This window comes from Octopus bimaculoides, chromosome 9, assembly GCF_046866305.1.
Source record: "Octopus bimaculoides isolate indiv1 chromosome 9, ASM4686630v1, whole genome shotgun sequence".
Classification (NCBI taxonomy): domain Eukaryota; kingdom Metazoa; phylum Mollusca; class Cephalopoda; order Octopoda; family Octopodidae; genus Octopus; species Octopus bimaculoides.
This window is the reverse complement of record NC_142936.1, coordinates 71,574,542-71,591,516: the sequence shown is the minus strand read 5'-3', so window position 1 is coordinate 71,591,516 and position 16,975 is coordinate 71,574,542. Positions and strand designations below refer to the sequence as shown.

Sequence of the window (16,975 nt, the reverse complement as noted above, 5' to 3'; positions counted from 1 at the left end):
ATATATATGTATATATTCACACACACACACACACACACACACACACACACACACACACACACACACACACACACACACACACACACACACACACACACACACACACACATATATATACATATATACATATATATATCTGGTGTAGCCATCCGGTTGCACCAGTCCTCAGTCAAATTGTCCAACCCATGCTAGCATGGAAAGCGGACGTTAAACGATGATGATGATGATGATGATATATAGATATACACATACATACATATATATATGGAGAGGGAGAGAGAGAGAGAGCGCAAGAGGATGTGTGTGTATATATCTATATATATTTGTGTGTGTGTATGTATATATATATATATATATATATGTATATATATATATATATATATACATGTGAGTGTGTATGTATGCATGTATATATATATGTGTTTATGTACAGTGTATGCATGTATATATATATGTGTTTATGTACAGTGTATGCATGTACATATATGTTTGTGTACTGTGTATGTACATATATATGTGTGTGTGTGCATGTACATATATATATATATGTGACATCTCAGTATCCAAAGCATGCTGATGAGAATTCAGTGCAGATGGATAGGACATGTTATTCGAATGAAAAATGACTGCATTCCAAAAATTCTTTTGTATGGCCAACAAGTGGAGGGAAATCACGGCAAAGGAAGACCTGTCCTTAGGTATAAGGATAAGTTGAAGCAGTCACTAAAGTCTCTACAGCTTAAGTTGATATCTTGGGAAAGTCATTGGCTAGATTGATCTGCATGGTGTAAAATGTCATGATGCATCCAAATGATTTGAGTTGAAGAAGAACAATAGAAGAATTATATAACAACCAACAGACACGTTTGTTCAATCCCTGGCGAAATCAAAATCCTCAATGTCCCCACTGTGACTTCATAGCAAAATCCATTCCTGGACTCAAATTACATCCATGCATCCATCCCGAATAGACACAGCTTCTTAGTGATTTTTCTTTCTTTTCTTTCTATTATTCTCTTTAACTTTAAGTCCTCTCCTTCAAACACTCGTATGTCAAAAGTAACAGAAGCGACCATCACACACACACACACACACACACACACACACACACACACACACACACACACACACACACACACACACACACACACACACACACAAGCACTCACCCCATCTGCACATATTTAGTTGAATATACAATGCCATTCAGATCAATAAATAAGTCTTATATAATCTACCCACTGGCATTATTTTATTTATAAGCACTATTGTAAAGAAAAATTCAAGTTTTTAATAATAATAATAATAATAATAGACAATGATGATGATGATAATGATAATCTTCAAGTGCATTTGGTTATCTCTAACTGGCAATATAATCATTGATTGGTTGGTTGGCTGGCTGGTTAGCTGGATTGATATCCCTAGGCATTCTTTATACTGTAGAGAGAGAGAGAGGGAGAGAGTAAAAGAGAGATATAGGGACTTAACATGAGGTCCATGCAGGGGATGAAAGAATGCTCTCTTTTTCTTTCTCCCCCCCCCACACAGAGTGTGAGAGAAAGAACAATAGAGACAGAAGATGATAGGGAATAAATGACAAAGTAGTTATGGGAGAAGTTATACAAATGAGAAGTTTGTTTATTTGATTTTAATTTGAGGGAATGAATATTTTTCTTTTTGAAAATTAGCATTCATTTCATCATTTTGTATAAGCAGCAAGATATTTGATAAAAGTTAAATTGTAAAAAATTGTAATCATCATCATCATGATCATCATCATCATCGTTTATTGTCCATCTTCCATGCATGCATGCAAGTACAGAGGTTTATCTTTGGCCAGATATTTCTCCTGCAGTTACCTTACCAGAAATATAGCATCAGTAGTGCTTCTGCCTGGCACAAAATCAAACTGCTTCTTATATTGGCTAACTCTCTCCCTAAATAGTTGGGCTATGACCCTCTCTGTAACTTTCATCACCTGATCCAATAATTTGACATCCTTGTAGTTATTTCTATCTAAAGCATCACCTTTACCTTTGTAGCAGTTGACTATAGTGCCACTACACCAGTCATTGGGTATGACTCCTTCATGAACTACCTGATATAATATATGTATGTATATATATATATATATATATATATATATAATATTCTTTTATTCTTTTACTTGTTTCAGTCATTTGTCTGCAGCCATGCTACACCACTTTTAGTTGAACAGATCATCTCCAGGATTTAATCTTTGTAAGCCCAGTATTAGGTCGTCAAGTATGAAATTTGTAAAAAAGAAAAAAAAGCTTGCTTATGCTTTATAAATACAAGGAATAGTTTTATTCATCAAAGTATGCACCCATACGCTTTTGCCATTTCAGCAGTAGCTTGTCCAGCCTGGAACTATAAAAGCCTGGCAATCTAGAGTCAATAAAATCTTGGAAGGCCTGTTTTACAGCATCGTTGGAATTATGTGATTGGGAAGCAAGCTTCTTACCACACAACAGCACCTGTGTGTGTGTGTGTGTGTGTGTGTGTGTGTGTGTGTGTGTGTGTGTGTGTGAAAGCACATGGCCTACTGGTTAAGTGTGTTGCACTCATGACTGTGAGATCGTGGTTTCAATTCCCAGACCAGCTGCATGTTGTGCTCTTGAGCAAAACACTTCATTTCACATTGCTACAGTTCACTCAGCTGTGAATAGGTAACCCTATGATGGACTAGCCTTCCGATCAAGGGGAATGTTGGCCTGAAAAGCTTGTTCTTTACAAAGTTCATTGATATATTTGTTCTGCATTCATTTAGAGACTCTCCTTTGTTATTCTCACCATCAGAAATGTTGTCAGAGTATTTACTCAAGATATAATTTAAAATATTTGCATGTCTACAATTAGATTTTATTGATTTTTAAAGAAAGAAGTCATCCTTGTGTGTTTAAGAAGTTTGTTTCACAACCGCACGGTTTTGAGATCCACTGCAGAGTACTTTAAGCAAGTGTTTTCTATTATTTCCTGAGTTGACCAATGCCTTGTCAGGGATTCATTGATAGAAACTGAATGGAAGCCCGTCATATGTGTGTTTGTGCGTGTATGTGTGTGCGTGTGCGTGCATGTGTGTGCCTGTATGTATATATATGTGTCTTTGTGTGGGCCTCCATCACTTGAAAACTGGTGTTGGTTTGCTTACTTCCCTTTAACTTAACAGATTGATAAAAGAGCCAGATTGATTAAGGATCAAACTATAAAAAAAAAAAAGTGCTGGGGTCAATTTGATCAACTAAATCATTGAAGGTGGTGCTCCAGCATGGCTGCAATCGAATGACTGAAACAGGAAAAAGAATAAAAGAAGGAAAATAAATTCATTTGGAAACGAAGCACAAATAAATATAGAAGAAAAAAGAAATTTGACAATGAATAAACATTAAGATTACATTATAAAAATAAGTTGAGGTTTATGTGATGAGGCTTACAGGCAAGTCTGATATTTGTTGCTCTTGTCAATATAATCTGTTTCACCTCTGTCAAATAACATAATCATTTAAACAAATATTTTCTAGCTGTATTTGAAATTTGGAAACACTTGTAATTCTCTATGCTTAAAGAAAGGATAATTGTTTTGTGCAAATTTCAGCTTTGTAACTAAAAACAAAACTGCCTATGATAAGGTCAACTGTAATTGGGAAGAAATAATGAGAAAAATAACAAAAACTAAAAATAAGCAAAGGAAATCAATCGATCCTTTATTTATTTACGTTATTCCTCGTTTTAGAAACTAATGAATTTTCTGGCCCAATTCTCCAGACAATAAGAATTTCATTCACATCAAAAATATCAAGAGAAATACTGTATTGCCTGAATAAAGATTTTACAGTTGTGAAATGAACATCATGTAAATAGAAAGATTTCAAATATCCAACAGAGCATTGTAAGTGATAGCTATTGTGACAGATGTCACATCAATTAGATTTTACTTACATGCACATCACACACAAGTGCTGGTGCATGCACATACGACACAGGCATACACACATACATACACACATATTTGCATTCATGGGAACAACTTTCTATTTAGATCAGTGGTTCTCAACTGGGGTCCATATGACCCTGGTGTGGGGTACATAAGATTTTGTTGCTAAAATTTATGTGCAATAAGGTGAGCTGGCAGAATCGTTAGCATGCTGGGCAAAATGCTAAGCAGCATTTCATCTGGCTTTACATTCTGAGTTCAAATTCTGTCAAGGTCGATTTTACCTTTCATCCTTTTGGGGGTCCATCTCTTTCCCTTATGACAAGGGCAAAGGATTCTGTAACATTTGTAATTCTGAACTCTTCCATATTCTCTTCTCTAAGAATCACTTTGTTAACACGCTTATAGAGCGATCTTACACATGTAAGCATTGGCAAAAACACACCTTTAGCTCATATAAGTGATTTATACCAGTCTGTATAGTTTGAACATTTAGTTCACCTTGCACTCTACTTCGATAGAGAAATCTACTTCCAAGCCTTTGAATATTTTTTCAACCAACATATCCCTCTATATTTCTCCTTTATTTGTTCTCTACTTATTACTTCTTTACCCCTTCTCTTCCTAAGGTCTAGCTTTGACATCAGATCTACTAACGGTTATTTAAAAAATACTTAATAGCATTCTGTTTATCAATTATGCGGTCATCAAAATTATTATAATGCCTTGTTGTTGAGATTGGTTCTCTTTCTTTCCTGATGAGAAGATTACATTATTTTACACCGTTTATTCCTTTGGAATAAAACCAATGCTGTCTTTAAAAAATATGTCGAAAGTAAAAGAATTTGAATAACATCTGGTTTTAACTCCATTTATTTACTTATACTATACAAATTACTGCACATTAACCTGGAGTTCCTACCTTTGAATAGGTAGTGAATTTTGCTACCCTGGTAACTGTTTATTGAGTTTTCCATGTTAACTGTAAACAAAGGATAATTCATTCATCCACTTACACACACACACACACACATATATACATATATATATACACACACACATATATATATAGCCATCAACAAATTCCTTTCCTCAACATCCTCTTTAAGAAATCTAACAACGAAATAGAAACAGATATATATTATAAGCCCATGGACTCCAAGCAATATCTACCATTCAACTCATGCCACCCCAGACACACTAGAATGAATATTCCTTTCAACCTAGCAAAAAGGATTTGTACTATAGTTTTTAATACAAGCACCAGGGACACACGCTTAGTGGCATTTCGTCTGCCGTTACATTCTGAGTTCAAATTCCACCAAGGTTGACTTTGTCTTTCATCCTTTCCGGGTTGATTAAATAAGTACCAGTCACGCACTGAGGTCGATATAATCAACTTAATCCCTTTGTCTGTCCTTGTTTGTCCCCTCTGTGTTTATCCCCCTGTGGGCAATAAAGAAATAAATCTATATAGATTTAACAGAAAATGAATAAATTATGGGATTTGGGGATTAGGGTTGACCAACAAAACAAGCTGAATTTTGATTCAATGAACAATGGTTTAAATAGATTACAGGGGAAAAGAGAAATTGAAAAATTTGAGCAGAATATAGTTGTGTACAGTTACATTTAATATGTTTGTGTATATTAAAACTTGGAAAGACCTCTGGGGAAACTATTTCAGGAGAGATACTCTCCTTATAGATAATATATGAGTGAAAACACATTGAACTGAGCTTTAATCGACATTATCAGACCACAAGACATGTGTTTCTGTGTTGATAAACTTCATCAACTATGTATACTGAATTCATTGCTCACAGCTGATGAAGCGTAATTATGCAGAAACATGTGTCCTATGATCCTATGACTTCCATCACAGCCTAGTTGCATGTTTTTACATACACAGTTTATAAGAGGATGAAGTTTCCCACCTGAGAATTTCCAAAGATAAGTCTTTTCATGTTTGAGTGTATTGGAATGTGCTAGATATAAATGTTTGAGTGTATTGGAATGTGCTAGATATAAATGTATACAGTTTTATTTTAATCATCACTGATTAATGAACCTTCAATCAATGAAGAATTTTCATTTCTATCTTAGGTACAAGGCAGCGAATATTGGGGAAGAGACTAGGTGATAGTATCAACTCCATTATTTGAGTGGGTACCAAAGAAAAGTGCACTCAACAGAAGAAAAAACCAGTAGCACTGGTAGAGAACTCCTTCAAGTGCAGTCATTGTAGACGTGTCTGCCTAGCCTGTGTGGTGCAGAAGATGCTGCACCACCATCAGCAGCTGATACATTTTCTTCTGGTGCAGATCCATGGTTTCTTGAGACTGACAGATACCTACAGAATACTATTATTTATATATAAATGTACACAACAGCATTTCATTAAGGAGGTAGACTAAGAACAAGATGGTTGGATAATACCCATAGTCTCAGATGGTCATGCTTGGGAATCCAGCTGGAAAATACAATGACAGTTACTTTTGATTGGACCCTGTGGAAGAGGTACATGGAGACTTTATCCCCATGACCTTCCCAGGGATAGTGGGTGGAGAAGACTGATAGAAGGAGCATAGTAACATAACACACAAATATATTTTCCCTATCCTACTGAGATTTTTTCTGTTTTATTTTATTTATAATTCAAACAGCTAACATCGAAAATATTTCCACCATGTTATAAACTAAGGAAGATATATATATCAAGCAATTCAGACATTCAGTAAGATATAATACATGGAGTGCTTAATGCAAACAACATAGTAGAGCTTCTCATATGGTGGATTATTGAAACATTTATTAACTGAAGTTGTTTAATTTAGTTGTAATCAAGCAGATCTACTATCAAAAGTGCTACAGATGTGTCCACTTCATCTAATTTTTACAAAATGTAATACTTCCAAGTAAACACTATTCAGTGTACACTTCCTTGTTTTAAAAGGATATAATGTGAGAGAAATGTAGTTGCTAGTGCTAATAGGTCACACAATCGATATACAGATACTGCAGCTGGTTTGCAGCTAACATTGTTTTTTTTAATAGCGAGTTCTGGTGGGCGAAAGAGAGGATTAATGCAAATCCTTATTTACATTGAGTATGAAGAACTAGATTCTTATAAATAGCCCTGGCTCTTCCAATGTTCTGTTCTGAAGTAATTCTGAACAGCATGATGATATTAGTAGAGCGACAAAAAGCAAACAGCCCAAAAGGGAGAAAATGCTAAATTCAAAGAGTGGTTTTTCTCTTATCAGCTTAACATTAATAAATCGGATTATGAAAACCCTACTCTAGAATTACAACTGTAAAGGCAAACCTACAGTTCATATAAAATGCATTTGATAATGTTCAGTATAATGTATTTAAATGGAATCTAGTCAACAGTCTTTGGCATCTATGGATATATCTTTAATGTCAGTGGTTGTTTTTCTCAGAATGATACACCATCATAACAGCCACCTCCACAAGAAGGTCAACAAAAAACAAACAACTCAACTACAAATACAAGCATAAATAATAAATAACTGAACATTTGCCATGCCTGTATATATATATATATATATGTATATATATATATATATATGTATGTATATATATATATATATATATATATATATATATATATATATATATATATATATATATATATATATAGATATATATATATATATATATATATATATATATATATCTTTTTTCTCTTTTCTATATATATATATATATATTACTGTTCTGTTAAGGTAAAATCAACAAAAAAGTACTCCATCCAGTGAGAGATAAATATTATTTAGTGTTCATTGAATTCAAATAAGAGCTACTAACCACGTGTCTTAATGTCAAGGAACTACTAGTATCTCTTATTTTAGTACAGTGTACATTAAACAATATATATATATATATATATATATATATATATATATATATATATATATATATATATATATATATATAATGCTAACCAAAGAACCCTCAGACACCCATACACATAAAACAATCCATGACAACAACATCACCATACACCCAACCCAAACCCCTACATTTACACAGACAACTCATACCAACACAACCACAACCACAACCACAACGAACAGTTTTTAGCCTCAGACCAGAGAAAATGGGACACAGGTTGGAACTTGATACACAGGAGAGACTGAAGGTAATTAACCTGTCATATGAATCTCTATTAACCACTAAGATCGATATTCTATCAAAAGGACTAAAATTCACCCCCAACTCCTCGTAGAGCTAACCAAAATGAGGTCGAGAACAGTGTTTCAGAATTCTACAGAAAATTAAGGTTTACAGATGTACTGGCCAATTATAATAATGAAGATATCACACTAGTCAAAAACAGAAGTGAACACATCCTCCACAAAGAAAGAAATAAAAATCTCCACAAATTCTGCAATTCCATTGAAAACTTACCCTACCACACCTTGCAAAAACAAAAAAATCATTTCAAACTTCAGCGCCACCCTATGGAAGGAACTGAATTACAAAACAATGAAGAAATAACAGTCAAAGAAGTGGATGAAGGGAGTACAGCAGTGGTAATGGATACATTATACTACAAAAATCTAGTAGCATCCATGCTAAACAATGACGAACACTATGAAAAATCAAAGATTACACTCCCCCCAAAATAATGGAAAACCTCTTTTCACTAATCCAAATCCACAGAAAAGACTTAACAAAAAAAGAAATAGACTATTTAACAAACTTTAAATGTAAACCCAGCCTATTCTATAGCTTTTCAAAAATTCACAAAAGTCAAACTATAAATGAAGTCATCAAAAAATCACCAAAGGCATACATACATACACCAGCACCAGGTAACTTAAAATTATGGCCCATTATAACTGGACCATCCTGTGAAACACATTGACTAAGTTGCCTCACGTACATCCTCCTGAAACCATTTCTAAAATACATCAAAAGTTATAGTAGAGATGACTTAGATATGTTAAATCCCCTACCAGAAAAGGTCAAAGAAAAAACACTCATGGTTTCATTTGATGTGATAAACCTATACACTAATATAGCCCACAATTATGGAATAGAAGCAATCTGATTCTGGCTGGACAAATATCCAGAAGAAATACCAGAATGGATCAACAAAGATTTCATAATCAAGTCAATAAAATTCATTCTTCAAAACAACCGTTTCATGTTCATTGCCAAAAATTCAGAATTGCCATGGGGACCAGGGCAGCACCAACCATTATCAACCTAACAACAGGCTATCCTGAAATAACAATATATCAGGAGTCATTTTCAAAATATGGTGACCCTCTCTCCCAATACATAAAGAAAAATTGGAAAAGATTTTTGGACGACTGCTTCATCTTCTGGAACGAAAACATAGATAAACTCCTGGAGTCCAAAAGACTCCTTAATAACTTTAACACCAACATAGAATTTACAATGGAATACAATCAAGAAGAACTCGCATTCCTAGACATACTGGTTAAAAAAATAAACAAAAAATAGAAATGGACATTTTTTACAAAGCCACAGACACTAAACAATACCTATTATTTAGCTCATGCCACTTGAGACATATCAAAATAAATATCCCCTTCAACCTTGCAAGAAGAATTTGCTCCATAGTGTCAGAAAAAAATACCAGAGAACTAAGATTGCAAGAGCTTAAAAACGTACTCATGGACAGACACTACCCAATTCAACTCATAAATGATGGGATTAAACATGCAAAATCGATTGACATAAAAACATCAAGAAAAGTCAAACACAATAACACACCTACTCTGAAAACACTACCTTATGTATCCACATACAACCCCAGAAACAAAGAAGCATTTAACATCATTGTCCAAAATCTCTCAATATTCCATAAGGACCTCAAACTGAAGGAAATTCTATGTAACCATAAAATTATTTAAAGCAGTAAACAACCAAAAACATTAAAGATCCTCACAAATGCTAAATCATTCTCAAGAATAACAGATGCAAAAGTAAAAAAAATGTGGTTATCCTAACTGCGGAACATGTCCCAATGTTTTGGAATGATCAGAATTCCATTTTAGACAAGGGCAAATATTCAAAGTTAAATCCAGTTGCCCTTATGCCTCTGAAAACCTCATTTATGTAATCAGATGCTTGGGCTGCCATAAAAACTATATAGGGTATACAGGAATGTCCATCAGATGAAGATATAGAGTCCACAGACAACAGATATCTTTCTCATAATATTGCCAGATATATCCCAGTGAACACATTGACAGATGTGCAGAACAACTGCAACCACAGTTCCTAATCACCCCGTTATATCAATTTGCTGTTTGGACCTCAACACAAGTGTGACTAAATAAAGAGGCCTCATTTATAGAAAAATATAAACCAGAATTAAATATAAATCCATATTGAAAAGTAAAGATTTACCCCATCTAATGAATATAATATTGATATAAGCCAGAATCAAATACAAATCAATATTTAAAATTACAGATTTACCTCCCCTTTACTAAAAAATACCTTGGTTACCAATTACCCCCCCCCCCCCAGCAAACAAAATCTCTAACTCCGAATTGTATTCAACACTCAAACGTTGAAAAGCGTGAGCAAAACTGGTTATTATGTTGGAAGAAAAAAATCTTATTTTGCATAATATTGTATAATACTTTTGCTATGATGATTCTAATATATTTGTTAATCATGTAAAACGAATCTTCTGTGTTTTTCATCTTTTCTCTTTCCTTGTATCTTCAACCATGAGGAATTAACAATCATACTTCCTATCTCATACATATACATATATATATATATATATATATATATATATATATATATATATATATATATATATATATATATATATATATATAAATATATATATATATATATATATAAATATATATATATATCATCATATATATATATATATATATATATATATATATATATATATATACATATACATATATCATCATATATATATATATATATATATATATATATATATATATATATATATATATATATTATATATATATATATATTATATATATATATATATATATATATATATATATATATATATATATATATATATATATATATATATATATATATATATAGAGAGAGAGAGAGAGAGAGAGAGAGAGAGAGATGGATAGATAGATAGAGATATATATAAATAGCTATATATATAATATGTATATATATGTGTGTGTGTTTGTGTGTATGTGACTCTTGTCCTTTGCTTCACTTAATACATAATATTTGGTAAAAGAAGTGACAAGTAATGCCATGCTTGATGATGTATGATGTCACTGGTGCTTTGTGACAGTGTTTGAAGGAGCTCATGTATTAGTAAAGCATGCTCTTAAATGAGTTTTCTGAGTTGATGTAGTGTGAGGGAAACATAAATTCAGATAAATATGTGTTCATATTGCAGAAAGGACTCCTTACAACCTTCTCTATTGGTGAAATGATTAAAGAAGACTATTAGTGGAAGATGGGGCTCCTTGTCACACAGCTAAAAATGATCTGAGATTCTTTAGATGGCATTAAAGGGTGTTTATTTACTTTTGACATGTGTATGTGTGTGTGTGTTTGTGTGTGTGTGTGTGTGTGTGTGTGTGTGTGTGTGTGTGTGTGTGTGTGTGTGTGTGTGTGTGTGTGTAAAAAAATCAAGGATGAGATCCAGAGATTCTCAGTAAAGAAAATACTGAGAAACACTCAAATGATTTGAACTTAGGCTCTGATGTCTTTACAAGGGACCAATTAAGTGGGGGTAAAGATTAACTATAAGAGGAATCATAGTGAGCAAATAGGGAGACAATTATGTGGATAAACAAATTAAATGTAACAGCTTGGGTTATAACACCTGTTCAACTTATGACTCCTTACTTCTTTCCCTTTAATTTTCTCTGTCAATTGTACACTGTGTAAATTTGATCTATTACTATAAATATCTATATATTTATACTTAAATATTCCTCATCTGAAAGTCTTTGGTCTTTGCTTTCTCTCTGTTTGCATGTATACATATATGCATATCAAACCCAAGCTGTTATATTTAATTTGTTTATCCCTCTCTCTCTATATATAGATACAACCCCCATATACATATATATTTCTAAATATATATATATATATGCAAATATTTGTGTGTATGCATGCGTGTGTATCTATGAATATTGTTCTCATGATATAGAATAAGATGTCAGTTATTCAAAAGCAGTAGCAAGTTATATTTTGATTTCCAATTGAAATATTCTCCTCAACTTATTGTTCAAGCTTTTGTCTTGGGTTGAGATCGTTGAAGCCTATTATTTGCAGTGTCTTTTAGATTCTTTGGAGCCTGGGGAGAGGGAAATGAAATACATGGCTTCACGTAGAAGTGTGTTTAGTATTATGGTGTTATGTATGCATATCATTTGCTTGAATACCATCCATATTGTTAACATTGCATCAAACTTGTCTTCATACTTTACCATACAAATAAATCAAAAATACATACATTACCTGTAAGTGGGCGTGATTGTGTAAGCGCAGGCATGACTGTGTGGTAAGAAGCTTGCTTCTCAACAATATTGTTCTGGGTTCAGTCCCACAGTGAGGTACCTTGGGCTAGTGTCTTCTACTATAACCTCAGGCCGACCAAAACCTTGTAAGTGGATTTGGTAGATGGAAACTGAAAAGGCCCATTGTACATATGTATGTGTGTGCACTTGTGTCTGTGTTGGTCCCCTTCCACTGCTTAACAGCTGGTGTTGGTCTGCTTATGTCCCCATTACTTGGCAGTTCAGCAAAAGAGACTAATAGAATAAGTACAAGGCTTAAAAAGGCAAAAAAGTCCTTGGAGTTGATTTGTTTGACTAAAACCCATCAAGGCAGTGCCCTAGCTTGGCTACAGTCTAATAACTGAAACAAGTAAAAGATAAAAGATAAAGTATTACCTGTATTAAAACAAATTAACTATTTTACGTTTTTGAAGTTTAAATGATTTTCTTGCCAGAAAATGCCTGCCAATGATTCCAGTTGACTCCACTTGTCATGTCAATGCCTTAGACCGACCATAGTTCAATGACTGAAACTAACAAAAGAGTAAAAGGAAAGCACACATAATGTTTTGGCACTAAATCTCTAATGGTTAATTATCTGTATGTGTGTTTGGATACCACTAATAGTTAAGAATTCTTTTATTTGTTTGAAGAAGAAATTTTCTGATTATATTATTCTAAGAAATATTCCTATTATAAAATGGAATTATTATTAAGTTATTTCATTTTGAAATGTGTTTTTGTTGTTGTTGTTTATGACAAATTGAAATAAATAAAGCAAGTTTATTAAACAGTAATAATTAATTATTGAAATCTCATGTATGTCAAATTTTTGAATTTGTTTTGTTGTAATTTATTAAATATAACAATTTATCAATCTATCCCCTTGTTTACGCAACTCCATACAGACATACAAACACACACACATCACACACATACTCATGCATATTTACATACGCACACACACACACACACACACACACACACACACACACACACATATATATATATATATATATATATATATATATATATATATATATATACAGGGTGCATAAGGTATTTGAGGCCAGTTATATACTTACATAAAAATGACTCTTAGAAACAGACAATAATGCCTTCTTACTGAAAAAGGTTTTGAGGATAAGAATAAACATATTGTTTCAATATTTTTCTCAATAAAGTCTCCTTCAGCTTCAATAACAGCTTCTATGCGAGGTCTGAATCACCTACATGCCAGATCAAATGGTCTGTGTTCATATTGGACATTACTCTGACCATAGATTCTTTGGTGTTATGAGGGTGCTCATTAACCTCTTTCTCAACTATGCTCCATACATAGTAGTCCAATGGATTGAGATTTGAGGAGCTAGGAGGCCAAATGTTGGGGGTTATGTGGTCATGAAAATTTTCCATCATCCATTCCTGTATAGCTGTAGCCTTGTGTGATGGTACCGAGTCTTGTTGAAACACATAAGGTTTTCCGTTGTGTACATTATCAATCCATGGCTTAACCACTCTATTCAGAACGTCTATGTAGGAAGCAGAGTTTACTCGAAGACCTTGTGGAAAGAAGTGAGGAGGCATCACATGTCCTTCATTGCTGACAACGACCAAAACCATGACAGTTGCAGGAAATTTTGTATGTATTACTCTTGGAACTTCTGAAGGGTCTGCATATAGCCATCTGTCATTTTTTCTGTTTACTTTCTGATCTTGATGAAAGTTTTCCTCATCCAAGAAGAAGCAAATGATATCTTTCTCTACTGGATTTTTAAGTTTGTTTAGGAGTCTTTTAGATCTGATTAAAAGATTTTCCTTCACTGTTTCTGACATGAAATGACCTTTTCTCATCAGATAAGATTTGTATGTGATGTCTTTGTGGACAACATTTTGGATTGTTCCTTCTGACACATGGTGTTCTTTGGCAATTAACTTCATGGATCTTCTGGGATTGTCATCAGTGGTCTGCTTTACTTGTTGAATAAATTCTAATAGTGTCAGTGTGTCTACAATGTTTCTTACGTTTTGATACTGATGATACATTTCTGTCCTCTAACTCCTTACGAATCTTGTAGACGAAGGATCTAATGACTTTTAAAAATTGTGCTATTTCTAAATTACTATGTTCCGCCTTTATAGCCATGATGACTGTGTGCCTCTTCATTTCTTGTGTAATCATAGAGTCTACCATTGATAATTCTGAAATATAGAAAATATTAAGTTGATAAATATGCTGCTATAGTAAAATATCTTATGCACCCTGTATATTGGCATGATTGTGTGGTAAGAAGCTTGCTTCTCAACTACATGGTTCCGGGTTCAGTCCCTGTAGCGATGTGTTGTGTCCTTGAGCAAGACACTTTATTTCACGTTGCTCCAGTCCACTCAGCTGGCAAAAATGAGTAGTACCTGTATTTCAAAAGGCTGGCCTTGTCACACTTTGTGTCATGCTGAATCTTCCTGAGAACTACATTAAGGGTACACGTGTCTGTGGAGTGCTCAGCTACTTGCATGTTAATTTTACAAGCATGCTGTTCCATTGATCATATTAGCTGGGACCCTCATCGTCGTAACCGATGGAGTGCTTATATATATATATATATATATATATATATATATATATATATATATATATACATATATATATATATATATATATATATATACATATATATATAAGAACAAAGAGACGACACCAGAAAAAACAAAGGTTATGGAATGAACTTCATTAGCTTACAGTTGTTTCTACAATAAAATGTGGTGGACTCTTAGTTGAATACCTGGATAACATCCTACAGCTTCACTGGAGCCTTGAATGTGAAGTGCAAAAAATTTTCCATAGGCATCAACACAGATGTTCTCACTTGTAATGCTAGTATGTTCAGAAAATGTAATTTTCCCAAATAAAGTGCACTTCAAATTCAAGGTTCTGATGAAGCTATAGGATGTTATCTGTGTATTCAACTTAGCGCCCATCACATCTTATAGCAGAAACAGCTGTAAGCTAATGAAGTTCATTACATAAACTTTGTGTTTTCTGGTGTCATCACTTTGTTCTTATTACCACTCTATACTCATCTACCATTGTTTTAAAACATACATATATTGAGTTCTACACCAGGTTATTAGTTTTGCTATGTCTAATTGAAATATTAATATATACATATTAGAGATTTAGTGCCAACACATTATGTGAGGGTGCATGGCTTAGTGGTTATGGTTAGGGTTAGGGTTAGTGTACACACAATCGTGAGATCGTGGTTTCAGTTCCTAGACTGGGTGGTGTGTTGTGTTCTTGAGCAAAATACTTCATCTTATTTTGCTCTGTGATCACATTGACACCTGATATGTGGTACACAGTGCACCTGTTCAGGTAACGTTGATTTAATGGAGTGAGTGGGCAAATGTATAGCATGAATATTTGATCACTGTAAATAAATCATTTGTGCAGGCTGTTTGGCAAAAGCTGAACACTCATACATCGTCTTCAACAGGGTCCATCACACACACACACACACACACACACACACACACTTATATATCTGTGTGTGTCTTTGTGCTTGTTTGTCCCCCTCCACCACTTTACAACTGGTGCTGGTGTGTTTACATCCATATAACTTAGTGGTTTGGCAAAAGAGATCAATAGAATAAGTATCAGGCTTAAAAATATAGAAAAACCGGGGTCAACTCATTCAGCTAAAACCTTTCAAGGAGGTGCCTCAGCATGGCCACAGTCTCATGACTGAAACAAGTAAAAGATAAAAGACCTATCTGTCTGTCTGTCTGTCTGTCTGAAGAAGAAAATTAGTGTTCAATCCTTTGAAAGACAAACATGACTATTAAGATTGTTGTTGCCACTAAACATTAAGTTGGAGCCGTTCTAAATCAAAGCTGTTCCATTTATGGCCATCACATCTCTTTTTCAGTCACTGTATATCTAGGAATCACACTATCTAATGTATCCTCATTTTCATCATGATAGGATGTAATTTGAAGAAGATTTGGTTGCTATTTTTAACATATCTAATGACTTTGTAGAGTCTCCTTCTGTTGGTTGGTGATGGCAAGGTTGATACTGTTGGTGTTTAGCTTGAACATTTGCAAGTTAGTGTTCCAGACAGATTCACTTCTGGAGACGAAGGATGAGGAGAAATATTTAATGTGGTGGCTCAAGGAAGGGATACAGTAAAAGTGATGAGAAGCAAAGAGAAAAGTGTGCATCAGACAGCCACAACACTGTCTGTACAAGTGTGTAGGTGGTAATGCAAGAACCTTTCCAGTTCAGTGAAATTGAAAGCTGATGTGATTCCAATAGAATACAGGAACCCTGCAGCACATTAGTGAACTAATAATTACAGAGTGTTGGTGAGTTGAGTGTAACAACCTAATGAATAACAACTTAATGGACTCATTGGATAACCATGTTATCTATCACCTTGCTAAATCATGAAGAGCTACTAGCAATGGTGTACTA

The 16,975-nt window shown here is 33.8% G+C and overlaps 1 protein-coding gene across 1 annotated transcript in view; it reads right to left on the bottom strand.

Moving 5' to 3' along the window:
- The window catches only part of LOC149134189 (uncharacterized), a 39,327-nt gene extending 24,783 nt beyond the window's left edge, over nt 1-14,544 (bottom strand). Inside the window, exon 1 of the mRNA XM_089358199.1 lies at nt 14,152-14,544. Coding sequence (XP_089214325.1) covers nt 14,152-14,544 — 393 coding nt within the window. The remainder of the gene's footprint in view (nt 1-14,151) is intronic.
- Between the last annotated feature and the right edge of the window lie 2,431 nt (nt 14,545-16,975).